A 20,350-nucleotide genomic window follows, 5' to 3' on the forward strand; every position below is an offset into this window, starting at 1 on the left:
AATCAATTTTTTAACAATATTTTCTTCTTATAATTTTGCACTTACCACAATTTAGTATGATAATTTGATATTTTTCAACGGGTTTATTTAAAATATACTTCAATTTTTTTTTTTCACAAAATTTATAATTGAATATATTTTCTATGTTTCCTTTTATATTTCTACATTGCATACATAATTTTTTGAGTGTCTTTTTGTATATAACTATATCCAAATAATTAACAGCTAAGTTTTAATTAATAATAATTTCTTAAATAAATATTTTTTTTTTTTTTTGATATAGATAATAAATTATCATCTCAAAATTCGTAACTTAAATAGATAAATTTAATATATTAAAAAACTATTAAAATCAGTACCCATTGGGATTCAAATGCGAATCTTATAAATGGTTAGAGAAATCGATTAACCAAAAGAGATCTTTTTTGTAAAGCGTTTAATGTCCTACAAAGATATATATTGCGAATTTTGTAATATTTATGTTTCTACGAGCTATAAAATTTAGAAATAAAAAAGAAATTTTTACGGCTTTCAATTTCCTACAAGAAATATGCAAATAGAAATTTTCTGTACGATCAAGTAATGATGAGATATGGATTTTGCCATATGGAACTGAAGAAAAAAAATTCACTAACTGTAAATATCATGAGAATTTATTTTAATAAATATTTTTATGTAAAACAAACAAACTATGATAAATAAATAAAAAATAGCAGACTTATAATTACCTGTGAATGTAGATTAAAATGAATAGATAAATATTGAAAAATTATATAGCAAAACAGTATAATATAATTAATAATATTTAGTTGCAAGACCTTTATTTTGTATAACGTCAGCAAAACAACGCGGCATTGAGTCAACTAATTTTTGACAACGTTCTTTTGGAATTGATAACCATGTTCGCTCAACTACATTTCACAGTGTATCTTTATTTGTTGTTTTTTCGGCAAATGCTGCCTTTTTAATGTCCGTCCAGAGATTTTTTTGTCGGTTTATGGTCGGAAGATTGAGCGGGCCACTCTAACAAATTAATTTTCTCGTCATAAAAAATCTGTTTTGCTTTGTGTCGTTATCCTGCATAAATACCTAACGCAGAGGCATTTGTTCTTAAGTATAATATCCTCCAACATTTTTGTGTAAACATGATGACCGATTATACCCCTGATCCAATGTATTGGGCTTGTGCCATAATGTTGCATACAGTATACTGTGGTCGAAAGTCCATATTTTATGGTGATATCACATAATTTGTGGTGCCTGAAGATTCATATAATAATATTTTACTTTCATCACTCCATAAGATATTCCGGCGTTTTAGTGCTGGCTAGTCTAAATGTTCTCTGGCAAACTGAAGCTTTTGTATATCAGCTTCTATATAACTTAGAAATTCCGTTCAAACGTTCATTTTACTTTCAAGACAAGATATTAGCATAAAACTCATTTCTGGCTTAGCTGGAAACTTTCAACTAAACAACTGCATTAGCAAAATTTTACCTGTTTTCATAATACTTTCAAATCTGCAGCTTTCAAAGTATAAGGTTAAATAACTAATATTTTTTGTAGAAGTATATTATTTCGTTATTATTCGGCCATTGGAAGTTGATCAATTTTTCAAAAATCGCATTATTTACATGACTGTAACTTCTATTTGCTTCAAATTTCAACTATGGTGTCGAAAGTACTTTCAAGGAAAAATTGGCGTCGAAATTAGTTATCAGTAGAAGTAGTAAGTATGCTACATAATCATATATTACCAGATTGAAATAAAAAAATTTCACTTGACCAGAACTGACAAATTTATAATTCATATATGTTATACGTATGTATACGTATGAAGACATTAATTGTATAGTCGTGCCAGCTAAACCGACAGCATAACTTATGATGTATAAGACATAAACGACAACTATTAATAGTTTGAGCTTACGATAACTTTAATTGGACGAACATATGATATTTCTTAAATAATTTATCCTGAATTATTTTAATCTTCTTCTCTGTTTAATGACTTTAATTTTCTTCACTAGTTTAAATAATTATTATCTAATAATCATCAACATAATTATTGCTCAAATTCAAAGAAAATAATTGACAAAACAAAGGACTAAATGAGCAGAAATCGTTTTAAACAAGGCCTAAATAGTTCCGCATGCCGAAAAAAATAACAACATTAGTTTTGGGGAATGTACATAGGTTAATTCTTATTGATTATCTTCAAATAGACAAAATTTTCTATGGCGAGTATCAATGCAACTTATTTAAGTGACGGAAGTTAAGAAAAGTATTGCTCTAATATGAAAATTTAAATTTAAATTACTTCCTCATTTACCAGATTTAGGCCCGACAGACTATTTCCAAACTTGTTACTTACTTCTGATAAAATTCTGATGGTCAATAAAAAGGTGGAATTTGAAGTTAACGGCTGCTGTTCGACTATAATCAGGGTACTGAAAGGTGGAAAAAATATATCGTGTCAGAAGAGGATGGAGAATGTGAAGAAATAATAAACTTAGGTAGGGTATTTTTGGGGTTACCCTCGTATATATGATAGATGAAAAAATCATAAAAAATGAGCACAGTTTATCCGGTTCCTATAATTTGAAAGTTATAAAATTGATAGTCTTTTTTAAGATTGAATAACTGTAATTCTTAACAGCACTCTGAAACATATTCTCCTTTGGCATTTACTAAATTGCTGACTAGTTTGAGTCTTTTAAACTCAACTTAAATGTATATAATACTGTTTTGTTACATACATCGGTATATCTGTACATCCTGATAAACTTTATGTAAAGTAAATTGATAAGAAATGTGAATTTCAAGATCTTGATTTTATTTTTAATTCATTGGTTTTGTATATTAAAAGTATTCAATTAAATTGTTGGTTCTAGTGGTTTTAAAATTCCCAGATTCGTAACGTTTATTTCTAAATTATAATTTAAAGAAAATTGAAGAGAGCTTATATTCATTTTTATAATAATTGTATGCCTTTCTTAACCGCTTTTTCAGTGTCTTTATAAAGTCAGTTAAGCTATAATGTATATTGGATTAATTATTACTGATTAGTTGTCTTTACTGAAATTTTGTTGCTTTTTCCATTTTCGAGAAAGGTGATGTTCTGTTACTTTAAAGTTAACTTCTGTTTTAGTAGCTTTATATTAATTTTTAAATCAACATGTTTAACAATAATACTTTATTCTTTATTATATTTTGTTTAACAATTTTATTAGGCGAATTCATTTACTTGACACTCGACACTAAGGCATTGATTAAGTAATGTTGATAATTTTTGGGGATTTTCATATAATAATTTATATTGATTATATTTGTGAATGAAATGAAAAATATTTGAATAACCAATACAAAACTACACTTTCAGTACCCCAATAACCAAAATCAAACATTGAAATTTGAATTGCTTCGTCATATACTTTATTAATCAGATTTAATCCTGATCTGAGAAATAATTCGACCTGTTACATTTTATATTATATTTTTCCTTACAATTGACAATTCTAAAAAAATCTGAAATACATATTCTATTTTCATTTGCAAAAAAATTAAAAAGCCCCTCAAGAATTTAACTAGCAATCATTCAGAAACTTTTTATGAGTACTTCTGTAATTGTTATAATTAGATAATAAACTTTTTACGATTGATGAAAATTCTGCTTACTTTAGTACACAAAGCTTCTATAAAATAAAAAGTATGTAAGTATTTTACAATAATTCTCTTTATTGTTTTTAAATAATTTACTGTGTTCAACAATATATCTTATTTATATAAGGTAACCTGTGTAATTTGTAATATATTATTTGTTACAATTTTTATGTTATTTGCTAAATATAACCCATAAAATTCAATAATAAAATAAGTAGTATACCACAAACAATGACCAACATTCGGTATTAACTTTCCCTGTTTCCATCTATACCGACTCTGAAATCTTCTTTTGAGCTTGAACTCCTGGTATCTCTGTACACATTACCTCTTCATACTTCCGTGTACTCTAATCGTCTAATACTTTTAATTTAATAAGATCTCATTGATGATGATTATTATTCAATCAATGACTACAAAACAGGCATAGGTAAATGTAAATGTAATGAATAACTTTGATGTATTAAAATTAAAACAGACTTTAGTATATTTAATTAAAATTATGGAACATCTATCAAATATTTCGTTTAGTATTTCAAAGAAGGTATTAAAGACAAAATTTTAAAACGTTGCTGAAAAGTAAGTTGAGTTAAAATCAATACTTTGAACATTGTGGAAACGTTATTTGTCAAACCTGAAATTATTTCAGCTATTTTAGGAATCAAATTCTGAAGGTTTAGCATTGTCTTGTACGTTTTGCCTAGTCACCAGTTTAGTATTTAAAATTTACATAATATTATATATTAAGGTAACAGCAATGTAATAATAATATCCAACATTATAAATACTATAATTGCCTATCGCAGATCTTGTTTGAACTATATAAGAAGTGGCTGTGTATGAGGAAAAGAGGGGAGATTATTCTCTAACAGAGGTAGTGTTATCCCACACATCAAGCAATATTGAATACAAAGTGTTAATTGCAGATTTGTTTCCTATTCTACATAATATCTCTCGGCTACAATAACTGTCTGTATTTTTCCAGTTTATGAAATATGGAATACAATATATTTGTTGTGTTGTTTTCAATAATTTTATTGTAAATATTTCTATTGTAATTTGTACTATATGATGTCTTCTGCTTTTTTGTGTTAGTTTAATAGGTAGAGGTTAATTTAATTAATAGTTTGATGTATTTTTACTATTTTATCAAAAACTTCAAACTTGATTAAATAACTTATTGAAAGCGTCCAATTTACCTTACAGTAATCAGTACAAGAAATCTATGGAAATTTGATTTTTCATTTCAATTAAAACTTTTTTTCTCAATTTTTATCATGTAAGATGTTATGTTTATCTGATATACAAGACTAATTATCAGTGTTCTTAAAGGATCACTCGATCAGATAGAACAACTAAAATTTGAAGGAAATTTAATTTTGGTAAAAGACTGGTGACCAATAAGGAGGTGGAGTTTGCAGGCAAAATGTATCTATACCAACAATAAAGCGGACTTTCGAAGTGGATAATTTATATTTTTTCGAAAATTATAATACTAAGGGAATTATGTAATCTCCTGCATAAACTGAACAAAATTGCATCAATAACAGACATTTTAAACCAGTAACAAACAGGATAAGGCTTCTCATGTCGCACCTTTTAAGAAAATAACCATATAAAATTTGGAATTTGTCAAATAAATATAACCTTTAACTTAAATCGCACCTAATAATTCAATTAAGCAACATTAATAATTTAAACGTATTTTTTATTAGAATTACTGATAGAAACTCATAGGTACCTATATATGCAGCGCTGCGAACTTCATACATCAACCCATGATTTGCATTTGAAGCATTTAATCAAATTTTCTCCCCGATCTTCTTTACAAATAAAAAAACCAATGGCTTTTCTTTCTTTTATTTTTTGATAATTTGGATAGTTAATGCGTTTCTTATTTGCTGCAATTTTTATGATTTCTTTATTCTTAGTTGAAGTAATTTTGACAAACGATGTTGAGGTTTGGTTAAATATTGCAATAGGAGCTAAAACAGTTAATTGCAGTTTATTTCTTCTATATTCATATTATATTATTAAAACGGTGTGATAATGTATATTTTTTAGCTCAGAAAAGCTTTAATCTAAAATGAGAATGTGTGTAATCAAATCTTTCTCCATGTTTTTAATCATTCATACAGACATTCTTATTTAACCTTTTAAAATGAAGACGCATTGTTGGCTTAAGAATGTTATATTTTCTATGAACTTCACTGAATCCAGTAACGCATTATAAATTCGCTTTGAATACCTTGACATTATTATGGTCTAAAATATGAAGAAGTCAGTAACTGCAGTGTGGAGTAGGTAAAATCAAGAAATTATTTCAAAGACATACCAGCATGATGTAGGAATCTCATACGGGGGACTTAGGATACGACATCCGGGAATTTAAAACTAAACATTAAATAAAATTAATTTGATAACGAAACGGCAAAAGGATTAGTACCTAATCTTTATTGAGATTATATTTAAAAGAAGCATAATTTTATTACTCATTTATTTACAACAAAAACATGACAACGTGCTTTTAAAAAAAATAAAATTAATTAATTTTTCCAGTCAATATTTGGTATTAGTAAGCTCATCAAAATTTTATAGTTGGTGGTTTCGAACATAAATTTGACTTTGCAGATGGTCCTATAAGAGTTTAAATAGATTGTAGTCTGGTGACTGCATACGAGGGATGTCACCAGTATCAAATAATACCATTACCAGATTAACTAACTAACAAAACTTTCAAATAATGAAGAAAATTTTCACAATTTGATCATTTGAGAAGCATATATATAAATATAAGAATTTTTGCTTCTCTCAAATTGAATGAAGAAATTGTCTCTAACGTTTACATCGCCACTTTTATTTTGAATTGTTCCAGAATTTTAGTAAACTGATACTAAGGTTAGGCTAGTTTAGGTGTCGTAAGCAATGAGGAATTCAAATTAACCTATTCATTGCTGATCCTCACGTTGGCTTCATTTGGATTTTCTTTGTTGAATGATTGCAGATTAATTTTCGTTTAGAATAGATTAAGTAATTGCATACTTTTCAAATGATCGATCTATTTTGGAAATTTTGCTCACGGTTTTATATGAGGGATGTATTAAGTAGATTCATTCGCAAGAGAATCATAATTATGATCTGGATTTCCGAATATCTGTTTACCAAAAGTGTTTGCTACACAAAACTAATTACAATTATTTTACAATAAATAATGTTATTCGAGATTTTAAACAAATATTTAATTTGCTGTATGTATGTTATTCACTAAAATAACTATTATACTATTAATAAAAAAGTTCTGAGCATATGGGTATTCATATACAAATTGATATACTGACCAATTACACCAATTGATGCGGCGAAGAGCATAAGTTTACATCGTTTGGGGATTTTAGACCACATAAATGACAAATTTTAGTATGTATATAAAAAAGATTATTTAAAAACTATATACGAAATTTATTTTGTTTATTTCTACACCGAACAACCTCACAATAATACCCGGGTGTCTATCAGTACTTTTTTTGGAGATTTTACTCGACCCATATATTGGATTTGTTTAAGAAGTCTATGTTGAACATATATCTTGACATTTGAATTGGTGGTTCAGAAATAAAAGAAAAATATATTGTTAACCAAAGACTGGGAAATGATACAAAGTTACACAAATCATCAATAATTTATTGAATAACAAAGTGATAACATTATAGTTCAAACGTTAGGTTAGAAAACCCTCTCGACAACCCTGCACTTTCAGTTGGCGCGTACCGTACTCTCCTTAGATGCCGTCGCGGGTCCTGTTCCAACTCTCCAAACAATCCGTCCAGCGTTGAGATGGCCTGGATAGTCACCTTGGTTCGAAGTTTTCGGTAGTTTTTCTATCTTCGCTGAGGCCTCAGCCTCTGGAAGGGGCGGCCTCGAGACCGCTGAAAGAGTCGCGGTACTGGCTGTGGGCGAGGGAGCAGTGGCAAACCTTCTCGGAGAATCGAGCTAGCTCCTGCGGCTCTGGCGTCCAATTTAGATAAAAATCGGTTATACAGCTGATTTGGGGTTTCATACTTGACGACATATGCGGCAGCTTTTAGATGCATGGGCAGCCCTCCTATCAGGCAGGATACAATTTGTTTATCATCTGCCCCCATCGACCGGCACAGACGGACCATGTCGCGGTAGTATTCCGCGTACGACTCGTCTAGTCTCTTTATACGGGCAGCGACAGCGCACAGCTGTGTGTGGAAATACGTCGTTCCAGGAAAAGCTTCCAACATAGCGTCCTTCCAGTCACGCCAATTTGAGTTGCGGTCCAGTTGGTCGCGGAGCCACCGTTCTGCCTTACCTTTCAGCTGCATGTGAATCATCAGCACTTTGTGTTCGTCATTCCACCCGTGGACCCGTCCAATCTTGTCAACCACTTCCAGCCATTCCCGAGCGTTCTGGTACGAATCTTTACTGTCCGGATCAAAAATCGGCACAATTTTTGCGGCAATTGTGGCGTCGAATAGTCCATCACCGTCGTTGTAAGTGACCTGTAACGGATTCGGTTCCTTTCGTGTCTGGAAGATTTCTTTATCCTGGCTAGACGTGTCATTGCGCGACTCTCCTTGGAGCGTACCTTGTATTGCGTTAAGAAGGCGTTCCTGCAGTTCCTCGAATCGTCTTTCCAGGCGGTCGGTTTGGTGCCGATATTCTTTATGAATTTGAGTCATTTCATTCTGGATCTGCCGGTCTGCAACCTCGGTGAAAGGTTGCCGCTTCATTTCGTGCCCTCCGGTCTCGTCTACGTGGATGTCTATTGCGTTTGTTGGATTAAACACACTTCTTCTAGTCGTACGCTCACGTTTTTCTTTGGTTTGGTTCCTCGACGCCATTTTGGTTAAACACTAACTGATGTTTCCGAGATTCAGCCGCTGATATATTTTAACAACGATTTTGAAACGATACAGTGTGACACAATCAACAATAATTTAGAGTGACTGGAGTGATAAAAGTATAGTTCAAGCGTTAGGGTAAAATTGACGTCCCTCTGGGCGAGACTGAGCTACCGTCCGCCCACGCTCCCTCTAGTGGTGTGGTACCCATGCCCTCTACCGGGTGGCACGTCCGGTACCTCTCGTACCCTCCTTGGTCGCTCTAACGGGTCCTGTCTTACCTCCCCAATCAACCCGTCCGACGTTGAGATGGCGCGGTTTATTGATGAACCGCCAATTTGGGAACCATATGAGGTTTTTAAAAAATAACACAAAAGGAATATAATCTATAAACATTCATTATGTTGTCGAAAGAATAAATAATGTAATATTTAATAATAATAACTAGAGACACTTAAAAATATCTAAAACCAATACATTTCGCATAAACTATAAAATATTATATATACTGATAACGGGAAAATCCTTATGTTGTCTAAAATTTAAATTTTTAATATATAAAATTTAAATTTTTATAATTTTATATTTAAATTTTTAAAATTTAAAATTTAAATTTTTAAATTTAAATTTTTATAATTTCATATTTAAATTTTAAAAATTTAAAATCTAAATTTTTAATATATAATTTTTTTAAAATTATTAATTAAATTTTTAAAATTAGAATTTAAATTTATAGTATTTAAATTATTAATATTTATAATTTAAATATTTAAAATTTAAAATTTAATTATTTGAAATTTAAAATTTCAATTTTTAATATTTAATATTTAAATTTTTAAAATTTAATATTTAAACTTTTAAAGTTTAAAAGTTAAATTTTTAAAATTTAATTATTTAAAATTTAAAATTTTAATATTTAAATTTTTAAATTTAGTATTTAAATTTTTAAAGTTAAAATTTTAAATTCTTACTATTTAAATTTTTAATATTAAAAATTTAAATTTAATTATTTAAAATTTAAATTTTTAAAATTTGAAATTTAATTATTTAAAATTTAAACTTTTAAAATTTGAAATTTAATTATTTAAAATTTAAACTTTAAATTATTAATATTTAAATTTTTAAAATTTAAAATTTAAATTTTTAAATTTTTGAACCTTTCTCTATAGATAGTGCGTTGACCAGAGATAAATTTTTTGACTTTCTCCAAAACGACATTATTCCTGCAGTTCATGATTCATGGTATTCTTTTTAAACCAACAGGATTAATATTTTTTAATGAATTTTATATTTAATAACTTATCAAATTATACTTATTCTGTATATCTTTAATAATAGTTAATGATAACGTCATAATTTGTTAACTAATAATCAAAAATAATAAAATTTTACACATAGCAGGAAGAAACAAGCAGATTTTTTGTTATATTTTTTCAATATGTGAGGCCTCTAATTTTAAATTTTTAACAGACATGCTTGTTCCTTCTATCTGTTCCTTATTTAATTTTTAAATACGGAATTTCAGTTTTTAAAATACATAATGAATTTAATATTAAATGACTAATTAAACATAAACTATATTATCATACAGACGATAAAGGTTTAAACAGCCGTAGCCATGCATTAATTTTAAATATAAAAAAACAATATAACAAAAGATCATTTGGTATGTTTTCTACCAGTCTTGAACTAAATACAATACTGTAGACTTACAAATTATCTTATATTCTAGTAATAAAATTAATAATGCTATCGTAAGTTGTAAATTAATAGTCAAATTTTAACTCATACCAAATGAATGGTATTTTTTAAAAATCATGCAGATTTGTTGTTATATTTTTTAATATGTCAAACCTCGGGATTTAAATTTTCAACAGACATGCTTATTTCCTGTATTCATTCCTTATTTAATTTTGAAATACGGAAGTTTTTAAAAAGTTTAAATATTAGCCGAATCTAAGCTTTAATTTTATGTATAAAAAAAAACAGCAAAAGATGATATTTGGCATTTTTTCTACCTGACTTTTGATTTTTGAACCAAGTACATAAATTCTAGTAACAAAAATAAAGGTAATAATGGTATCATAATCGTAAAATTATAAAATTTTAGCTCATACCACAAGAAAGGTACTTTTTCATAATCATGCAGATTTTTTGTTATTTTTTTAATATGTAATACCTCGGGCTTTAAATTTTCAACAGGCATGCTTACTTAATTTTGAAATACAGAATTTTAGTTTTGGAAAAAACGTAAATAAAGTTAAACTTTAAAACTAACAAAAATAAAATTAATAATATAATACTATTGTAACTTTTAAATTAATAGTCAAAAAATTTTAAAATTTTAACTCATACCACAAGAATAGTACTTTCCGTCGGACTTTCAACAGACATGGTTATTTCTTCTATTTATTCCTTACTTAATTTTAATTTTTAAAAAAACGTAATGATTTTAATATCAACACTAATTAAACTAAAGGTACATTATCATACAGACGATGAAAACTCAAATAGTAACCGAATCCAAGCTTTAATTTTATATATATATATATAATGTAATGTTTCCAACCGTCAACTAGAATAATTAGGAACCCTTGTTGTGTATGGTAAGAAAATAATTACGAAAATGTAGTAACCCCATTCTGAATGCGTAGAACTGAAGGAAGACCACAAATAACAAACACAAGTAAAATTAACAAATGATTTATTTATATCTTTGGTATTATCATATCCGTATTTGTTCAAAATAAATACAACTTGTCTTTCACTATGAATATCAATACAATGTGCCTTGCAATAATTATTATTTATAACTAATCAAATTAAATGAATTTCGTTGTTGTTCATCGTCATGGAGACACTCTATCGAATGCTGAAGCCAATTTCCTCCTGGTCTCAATTTTACAAGAGCATCAAAAAGAGGGCCTTTTAATTAGTTATCGACAACAACACAAACAAAATATATACATATACATAAACAGAAAAACAGTCCCCTTGACACAACGTTAAATTAAAATAGAAAAAACAACATTCGACGGACGGAGAAACATAATTCTGAACAACAATTCTCAGATAAAAATTTAAAATTAGTGAACAAAAATTATGATTATATATTTGTAAAAATATTAGATGTCTGAAAACACTACTCTCCCCTAGGTCTCCAGAAACCTAACATATACATGAGTAAAACTGTAAATATAAATTTACAGTTTTTCTCATGTATATGTATATATGTATATTCTCAAATTTTATTACTCGACTTCTTATAAGTTCAACAGTTGAAACTATAGAGTGGTCGTACTACCTCTTCCTATTACCAACTTGAAAAAACTTGGGCCCGTCTTATCCAATGTGGACACTCTACTTCCTCCTTGCTGCTGTTCTTGGAGACACAGATTATAGGCACCGTTATGATCCGTTCACCCAATCACCGGTATTTTGTACTTCCATACGGTATGCTTCGGTTGAAACAACAAAAAACTAGATAAAAATTGTTTGGGTTACAATAATTGAAAATATTAACAAGTAAACACTGTATAAAAAAGTACAAAAACAAAACTTTTATTTTAACATGTTTTATCTCGTTTTCGACATCAAGGTAGTGGGAATTTAAATTCAAAATCCCGACCACTACAATAAAAAAATAATACAACAAAAAGGGATTGTGTCAACATTTAGCATGTTTTCTACCTGATCTTTTGTACTAAGTACAATACATGTCATAACTTCTAGTACCAAAAATAAAGTTAATAATACTACCGTAACTTTTAAATTAACAGTAAAAAATCATAAAATTTTAACACATGTCACAAAGATGGTACTTTTTAGAGATCATGTAGGTTTTTTTATTACGTTTTTTCAATGTGTAAGATCTCGAGCTTTAAATTTTCAACAGACATGCTTTTTTCTTATATTCGTTCCTTCTTTAACTTTTAAATTAATTTTAGTTTTTAAATCATTATATATCACACAGACGATGTAAACTTACTTACGAACCATCTTAATCTAAGCATTTAATTTTGTAGTATACTTCTTTCTGCCAATTAAATGTCTATATATCTAAGAGGAGTGTTGTATGCCTTAGTTTTTGTTTTGCCAATTATGTTGTAATTTCCTTTTTATCACCAAATTTTGTAGTGTTTATCTTCGTTGTATTGTTGATTTAAATTAAACTTCTTTCACTTGCTTGCGCATGTGCATCCGATTTTTTCATTTCGTACGAATGGTAAAACAAAAAAAAATTGGCAACCAACATTTACAATTTTTCAACTTTACAGATTCAACACCTACAGTTGTTGGCTATTATTGCTGTTCTGGGTAAAGATAGTATTGCATGACAATTAGAAAATTCAAATGGCGTGCGGTATTCACCACACGTAAATGCAGTTAGTGTCAGCCCAAGGCATGCAAGAAAGAGATTCTATCGCTACATCAACTTGCAATCATAGTAAGACAAGTGCAAATGATGGCGCCGATGCCTTTTTGTTAAGTCCGGCTATTGTTTTAAAATCCAATATATTATTCCTTGCTTGCGATTTCTTGTTCTGTGATAGTTATTGCTTTACAGAAATTTAAATGAGATTCGTTCACTTATAAAAACAAGCTTGAGCATTTCGCTTACCTCCTTAATTTACCGTGTCTCTAGACGATAGTGTAGATTTTATCTGTATCCTTTATCTTTGTGGACAATGGTTCTTCTCAAGACAACTACCAAAATTGTGAATGTTACCAACAATTGACTCGAGATGTTAAATAAATTTAATATGGTTATACAAAATAATCACATTCCAGCAAGATAATTGTTACAGCTATTAAACTCAATAAATGATATAGATAAAATAAAATCTATTTTATATAAGTGTTTTTTCCTACATTTACCTCGAAAAATATTTTCCCTATCGAATACGAAGTGAACGGTTGATTTATTTTTCAAAAAGAATGAAACTACGCACCATTACATATTTGGGTTAATCTAAAAGTTTTCTTTTTATAGAAATTGAATTTACTAGGTAAAAACGTATAAACGATAAAAATCTGATTGCATATTAAAACAATAAAAATTATATATTAAATATGTATTAAGTTTTATAAAATATAATGTATTTAAAAACAATTACTTAAAAATAAAATTTGTTGATTTGCAAATATACCTTGGTCAGATGAATATTGATATTTAATTTGCTGCTGGGATGCTTCATAAGACTTTTTTCCATCATTATGTTTAGTAAAATTTACCACTGTGGGAAATAGTCTTTAAGTAAATATACCTCTCATTGTTGATTTGTATATATTTCTTGGTCAGATCAATATTGTTAGTTAATTTGCTGTTGGGCTGCTTCATAAGACTTTTTTCCATCATATTGTGTGGTAAAATTTACCGTTGTTAGAAATAGTCTTTAAGTAATATTTTTGGTATTTAAAAAATGTACCTCTCGTTGTTGCAAATATAGCTTGGTCAGATTAATATTGTTAGTTAATTTGCTACTGGGTTGCTCCATAACAACTTTTATCATTATGTGTGGTGAAATTTACCGTTGTTGGAAATAGTCTTTAAGTAAATATACCTCTATTGTTGATTTGTATAGTTACTTTGTTGATTTGCAAATATATCAATATTGTTAGGTACAATTTGAGGGTCACCATATATTATGGAAGGTTATAATAAACTAACTAACTTCTAACAATGATACCAACAACAACGTTAATTGTGAAAGAGGATATTTGTTAAATATCTAATTTTGGCTTAATTGAAGGGGGTTTGAGAAGGCATACCAAAATCACTTTTATTTTATAAGGCGATAAGAACTCCATTTGGATAAGAGTCCTTTAATATTTTTAAAATAATTTTTATTCATATAGTACCTTTCCGTCTTTAGTAATCACCTTATCATCATCGGGCAGTACCGCTTCACAAGCCAGTGGTGGTGGGAAGCCAACGGATCAAACTGCAAGTCCAATCCTCACCCAGGAAGGTCCTTGGACCTTCCTCAGATTGGACTTGTTCTTCCGGACCCAGTTGACAGGGGGCTGGCATCTTTGTCAGTCCCGTCTTCTGATTTAATTCACCCGTATATGTCAAATATACGCCCTTTTCCCCCATATGTGCAATCACATATGTGAAACATTTGGTCATGATCTCCGGATCGGCACCCGGAGAGGGGTTTACACATTCCCCTCTCTGTCCCAAAAAAAAAAAAAATCACCTTACATCTATACTCTGTATAATTGTTGTGTCGAAAAGCTGTATTTAACAAAGTTTCATTAATTTAGATTTCACTACTAAGCGGGTTTTATAGAATCGATTTTTGTAGTAAAATCATTGAATTTGATAACTAAGGAAGCAATATTTACGTGTGAAAAGGACCAATTAAAATGTTGATTTATTTCCATTTGAAGATTTGAAATATATTTTGGACTTTTGAGAGATTTACCAGGAAGAAATCCGCGTTTGCTCCGACAATTCAAATTATAAATTTGGATAGAGATATAACTGTTCGGTAAAATTACTTTAATTGGTAGATATTTGTTTCCATTTTAAATATATGTGCATATTTTAGTAGGTATAATTTTTCTATCGTTTCTATCGCCACTGTGTTTCAAAAAATCTCCGGAGAAAGATATGGTCAGAGAAAAATTAAAGAGTTCGTTGAATGATTAATATTGCTCATTTGTCCATGAATTCTGCTTAATTTCTTGGGTTCACCAAGGCCGTATCTGAATCTAAGTTAATATATTACCAAACACACCTAATTTTTTGTAATAAATTGTTGGGTGTTCAAAGAAGAATCGTAACTTAAATATTAACCTTAAAAAGTATTATTCACGTAAGCATCTACTTCTATATATACCGGCAAGTTCTGGGGGTTTTGGTGATAATACATGTAAATTAATTAATTAATTTTAATTATGGTAAAGCAGAAGACAAATACATTTTACAATTATGATGATTAGAGATGCCAATGTCAATATATTGCACACATTTGGATGTTCATAAAATAATAAATAAAGTAGATATTCAAACCAAATAAATAATAAACTTGAACGATCATGTTGCATTGTGGTTTACCCGAAGGTTGAGGTAAGGTGCCTGTTAAATTGCGCGAGAGACATGTCCCCCTTTAGCTGACACTTCTCTCGTAAACCACTAATAAATTTCCAACGTCAAGACCTACGCTGGATAAAAAGTATAAATTAAATAAAATTCCCCATTTTTTGTTTTTTTATTGTTGTTCTAACTGCCTCCACAAAACAGATAAAAAAGGGTTAAAACACATAGGCTTATATTATTTCACTTTGAACTGTTAAACGATAACATGTTAGTGTGTTTTGCTAACTCAGGGACAGCTCTAGAGCGGTCAACTTAATATATTGCTCGGTCCACCTTTTTTTCACTGCATTTATTGTTGTTAAATATTTTCCAAATTAACATTTGTAAACTGTAAGTTAGTTTGAACGTAAATAAGTTTTCTTCTTATTTATAACATTTATTGACTACAGACTTTTACAACACAATGGTTACATACTGACTAAAATAAAATTTCGTAATGTTATATCCTTTAGGTCAGCTTAAACTTTGTAACAAAATTACGGAAGACACCTTATAGATTTTCTATGTACTACTATGTTCAAAAAATTCCCGGAATCTTATTATAAAGTGAAAAATCTTATTCTTCTTAATCTATTTCATCGTTTTCAAAGTACTCCTCATCCGATTACACTTATTTCAACGTTTTTTCCAGTCCTCTTAGCACTCCAAATAGTCATTTTCTGGAATAGCTTTCAACACCTCAATGAACTGAAAACGATATTCTCAGAGTGGTCTTTTAAGTTCAGCGAATAACTAACATAGAAGTCACAAATTAGGCGAATACGGTAGTTATGGAACTATATTCGTCACATATTGATGAAAAATCCACGTAAAAAAATTCAATGTTTTCAGTTACAATCGAGAACGCGTCTGAGACCCAAAACATCCTTGAAAATGGTATTGACTGATGCTTTTGATATGCTAATATCATCAGCAAGGTTTCTTATTGTTAATCGACGGCTCAGCCGGGACGCTCTAAGTCTTCAACGCGTTGTCTGCCTTCTTTGGACATTTTGAACCAATTAAATGTTGCTTTTGATAGAGCTTTCCTCAGTGATAATTTAATCGCATTCATATGTTAATTAATGTCATTTTTGACGTGATATTCGAGATATATTCCTGAAATAGTGGTGCGAACCTAAGAAAAAAATATTTCGGCGAAAATAATTATCCGCATAGTTTAAATAGAAAAATTCCGGATATATTTTAGACTCAGTAGTATGTCATAAAACAGGAATTATTATTTTATTAAGGGTTTCAGTTCATTTAGAGGCGCTTTCCTTAATCAAATTATAAGTTAAATATTTACTTGTGTTGATTTACTCAATTAAACACAATTTTACTAATACTTTTAAGAAATATCATATTTATCCCTATTATATAAATCAAAATAATTGTACATATCAAACATGTTATATACATATACGTATATGTTGGAGAATATTCTGTTTGATGTAGTCAAGTATCACTATATCAATTTGGCACTCAAAGGCATACACCAAAGATACAAAGATTAAAAATCCCTCTATGTGGTGAATGACAAGGCTGACACGAGAAGTCCGTAGGGTGTTAGTATAAATTGAGTGATTATATACATGTAAGTATATGTGTATAATAATATGACTTAAAATGACAAAGAACAATTAATTTATTTTTACAACCTAACGAAAAACAAAAGCAAACTCAAACTAATACAATGAGATCAATATTTACCTTCAGTTATAGGACAACCCTTAAAACTCAAATAAATTTTTGACTTTTTTAATTGGTTTTTAAGTCGTACACGTGATCACGGGTATAAGGGCGCATGAGAATTTATTTATTATTTCTACATGTGAATATTGTATCTAATAATTCATTTTTTAATAAAGGAAACTAACACACAGTGTTACAAAATTGTAAATTGTCTCAACAAGAGACCTCTAAATTCTAGGTCAATGTAATGCTAAAATTAATTAAAATTTTAATTATGCCATGTTAGGAAGGCCTAATATCTTCATTGCAATAAAGCGCAATATTTCCTTATGGTCCGCTTTATGTTTCAACATTTACAATTTATGAGACATCGAGGACTAATATACTAATTAATTCAAATGCACGCTTTTCATGACAGCTTCGGCGATGTGGTTTAAATAGAAGTGGTGATTTTTTTTTTGACTAAAATATTAATTTAATAAATGTGATCCATTATTTAAATGAAAATTTATACATATATAACCATAGTTCATGATATACACTTATTAATTTACGAGAAATCAAATTCCAATTCTAATTATTCATATGCCCTTTTACTATATATACTATATATTCCAAAAATAATAAAAGTTTTGTTGGAAATCGACTTTTAGCCTTGTCGAATAATAAAATAAATTCAGAATTATTATAAACATATTACATTATATTGATCGTACTATACGTATAAATTTGACTAGTTTATTAACTAGCTAAACAATTTATACACTAATCAAACCCGTAGAGTTATATTACGGCTAATACACAACAACATAACTAAACTAGCTATTTTGATACCAGTTTCATCTGAATAAATAACGGTTTACTTAACATAGTTCTTTAGCTACCAAATACACACAAGCTAATGACGTACCAATTTAAGAATTCAAGATGTGTATTTTCTACACAAACTACATTCTAAAATATAGTGAAATAGAATTCTCCAACCTAAGAAGAATGAGAGTGTGTGAGGGTGTTCTTTGATATTAATATATCAAATCATTTCAATAAATAACCAAACATCAAATACTTCAAAAGCGTGTAACCGTCCTTGAAATTTCGTAAAATGTTAAAATAATGGAATAATCAATTGATTGAATGCTTCGCAACTAATGTGACCCATTACCAGCCTTAGCGAGAAATGGAGCATTACGTTTAACGACTAAAATTAGTCACTATGTCAATAATATGTCACGGTGGATACATTATTTCTACAGTGTGGAACAACCAAATGGAATGAATTCATTTTTTAACCATCTTTATCAATAAATCAATAACAATTTTGAATTAAGTAAAAGGTCTCTTTTAGATGAGATATAGCGAGCCTCCATATCCAATTTAAAAATTTAGAGGTAACAATATTACTCGAAGGAATTTCAATGTTGAGATAACATTTGTTCGATGCAAAAAGTCATTTTATAACCTAAAATTGTCGTGTTTCCCTTAATAAATAACTCATTCTAAATGTTTCAGGTCTGTATTCAGGAACTATTTTATCAGCACATTCATCCTACCCACGAAAGGTATCTGCCGAGGGCCATCACATCTCACACGATCTGACTAGCTTCCACGATACGGATGCAAATTCTGTGCACTACAATGTTTCGGTAACAAATGACACTTATCACCTATTAGTACTTAAACCCAGCAAACACTTCTTATCGCCTGGTTTGATGATTGAACGACGTAAGAGGGATGTGCATACAAGATATAGACCTAAACGTGAAGTGCATGGATGTCACTACTATGGAGTGGTCCACGGACAACCAAATTCAAGAGTTGCAGTGTCTACTTGTAACGGACTTGTAAGAAAATATAACATACATTTTCACGATATATTTATAAAAATAGGATTATAGACCTTTAAATATATAAAGCAGTTATTACTTCAAACACACCATTTGAGAGTACTCAGATAAAAGTAGTATCATATTTATAAGTCAATAAATAGGATTTTATAATAGTTTTAAAATATGCTAATAAAATTAAATATGCACTCATCGCTTTTAAATATATAAAAGTAATCATTAATATAATATTTATATTTCAAACACTCTTTTAGAGCATTCAGATAAAAGTAGTATCATAATTGTAAATCAATAAATATGCATTTCAATGGGTCAAAATTTGGATAAATATTTCTCCTCTCAGTGTTCAGTTGAATGATAACATAACAGAAACAAATAAATTATATAAATAATTATAAAAAAATTAGGTTATTCAATTAAAATGTGTTAAATTTACGAAAATTGATCAATGTTATTTTTTTCAGACGGGTATTATACATATAGAAAATGGAAAATTTTATATAGAGCCGGCATATCATCCAACAAAAACTATAAAGCCAGGACATAAACATTTAGTGTATAAGAGATCTGCAGTAGTTACAAGTTATCCAAAAAAGAAGCGAAGGAAAAAAAGAAGGGGACATTTAAATTGTGGCACTCGAGATCCTAAAAAAATGACTCAGTAAGTAAAAAATTTCGCATCTAATTTGATTAGATTCACGTCATTTTGGCATATGTAATGGTGGTAATTTAAGACTTTAGACAGCAAATTTGCAAATTTAGGTCAACAACAAATGTAAAAAATGAAAATAAATTTATATCGAAAATATAAGATTGGTGCAAAGATAATGTCAATAATCTACACTTAACAAATTAATCCACTAATTTACAACTTTATACATGTTCAAATATATTTAAATATATTTACTTCTTTTAAACATTACTCTTATATTCGTTACAGACTGGAATGGCAAAAACAACTTGGGAAAGTTAAAGTTCAAGAAAAGAAATCCAAACATAAGCACAAAGTTCAAATAACTGGTATTGAGGAGTCTCAACTGAAAAAGCATAAGTACAGGAAAGTCGAGACACGAGGCAAAAGATCTGTGAGCAATCCTCATTATGTAGAAACGCTTCTTGTCGCAGATCATAGCATGGTGGAGTTTCACGAAGACGGTGATATTGAAATGTATCTTCTTACGCTTATGAATATG

The 20,350-nt window shown here is 29.2% G+C and overlaps 1 protein-coding gene across 3 annotated transcripts in view; it reads left to right on the plus strand.

Moving 5' to 3' along the window:
• Positions 1–20,350, plus strand: part of LOC109597084 (A disintegrin and metalloproteinase with thrombospondin motifs 7) — a 53,244-nt gene that overhangs the window by 11,934 nt on the left and 20,960 nt on the right. For 2 of the 3 annotated variants that reach the window (XM_020012711.2, XM_049965067.1), the window contains exons 3-5: positions 18,823–19,154; positions 19,622–19,818; positions 20,098–20,350. In XM_020012711.2, the coding sequence (XP_019868270.2) occupies positions 18,823–19,154; positions 19,622–19,818; positions 20,098–20,350 (782 nt within the window). Of the gene's footprint in view, positions 1–12,896; positions 12,979–18,822; positions 19,155–19,621; positions 19,819–20,097 lie in introns of those variants that run through there. The other variant, XM_049965068.1, reaches the window with a different exon arrangement.

Source organism: Aethina tumida, chromosome 3, assembly GCF_024364675.1.
Source record: "Aethina tumida isolate Nest 87 chromosome 3, icAetTumi1.1, whole genome shotgun sequence".
Lineage (NCBI taxonomy): Eukaryota > Metazoa > Arthropoda > Insecta > Coleoptera > Nitidulidae > Aethina > Aethina tumida.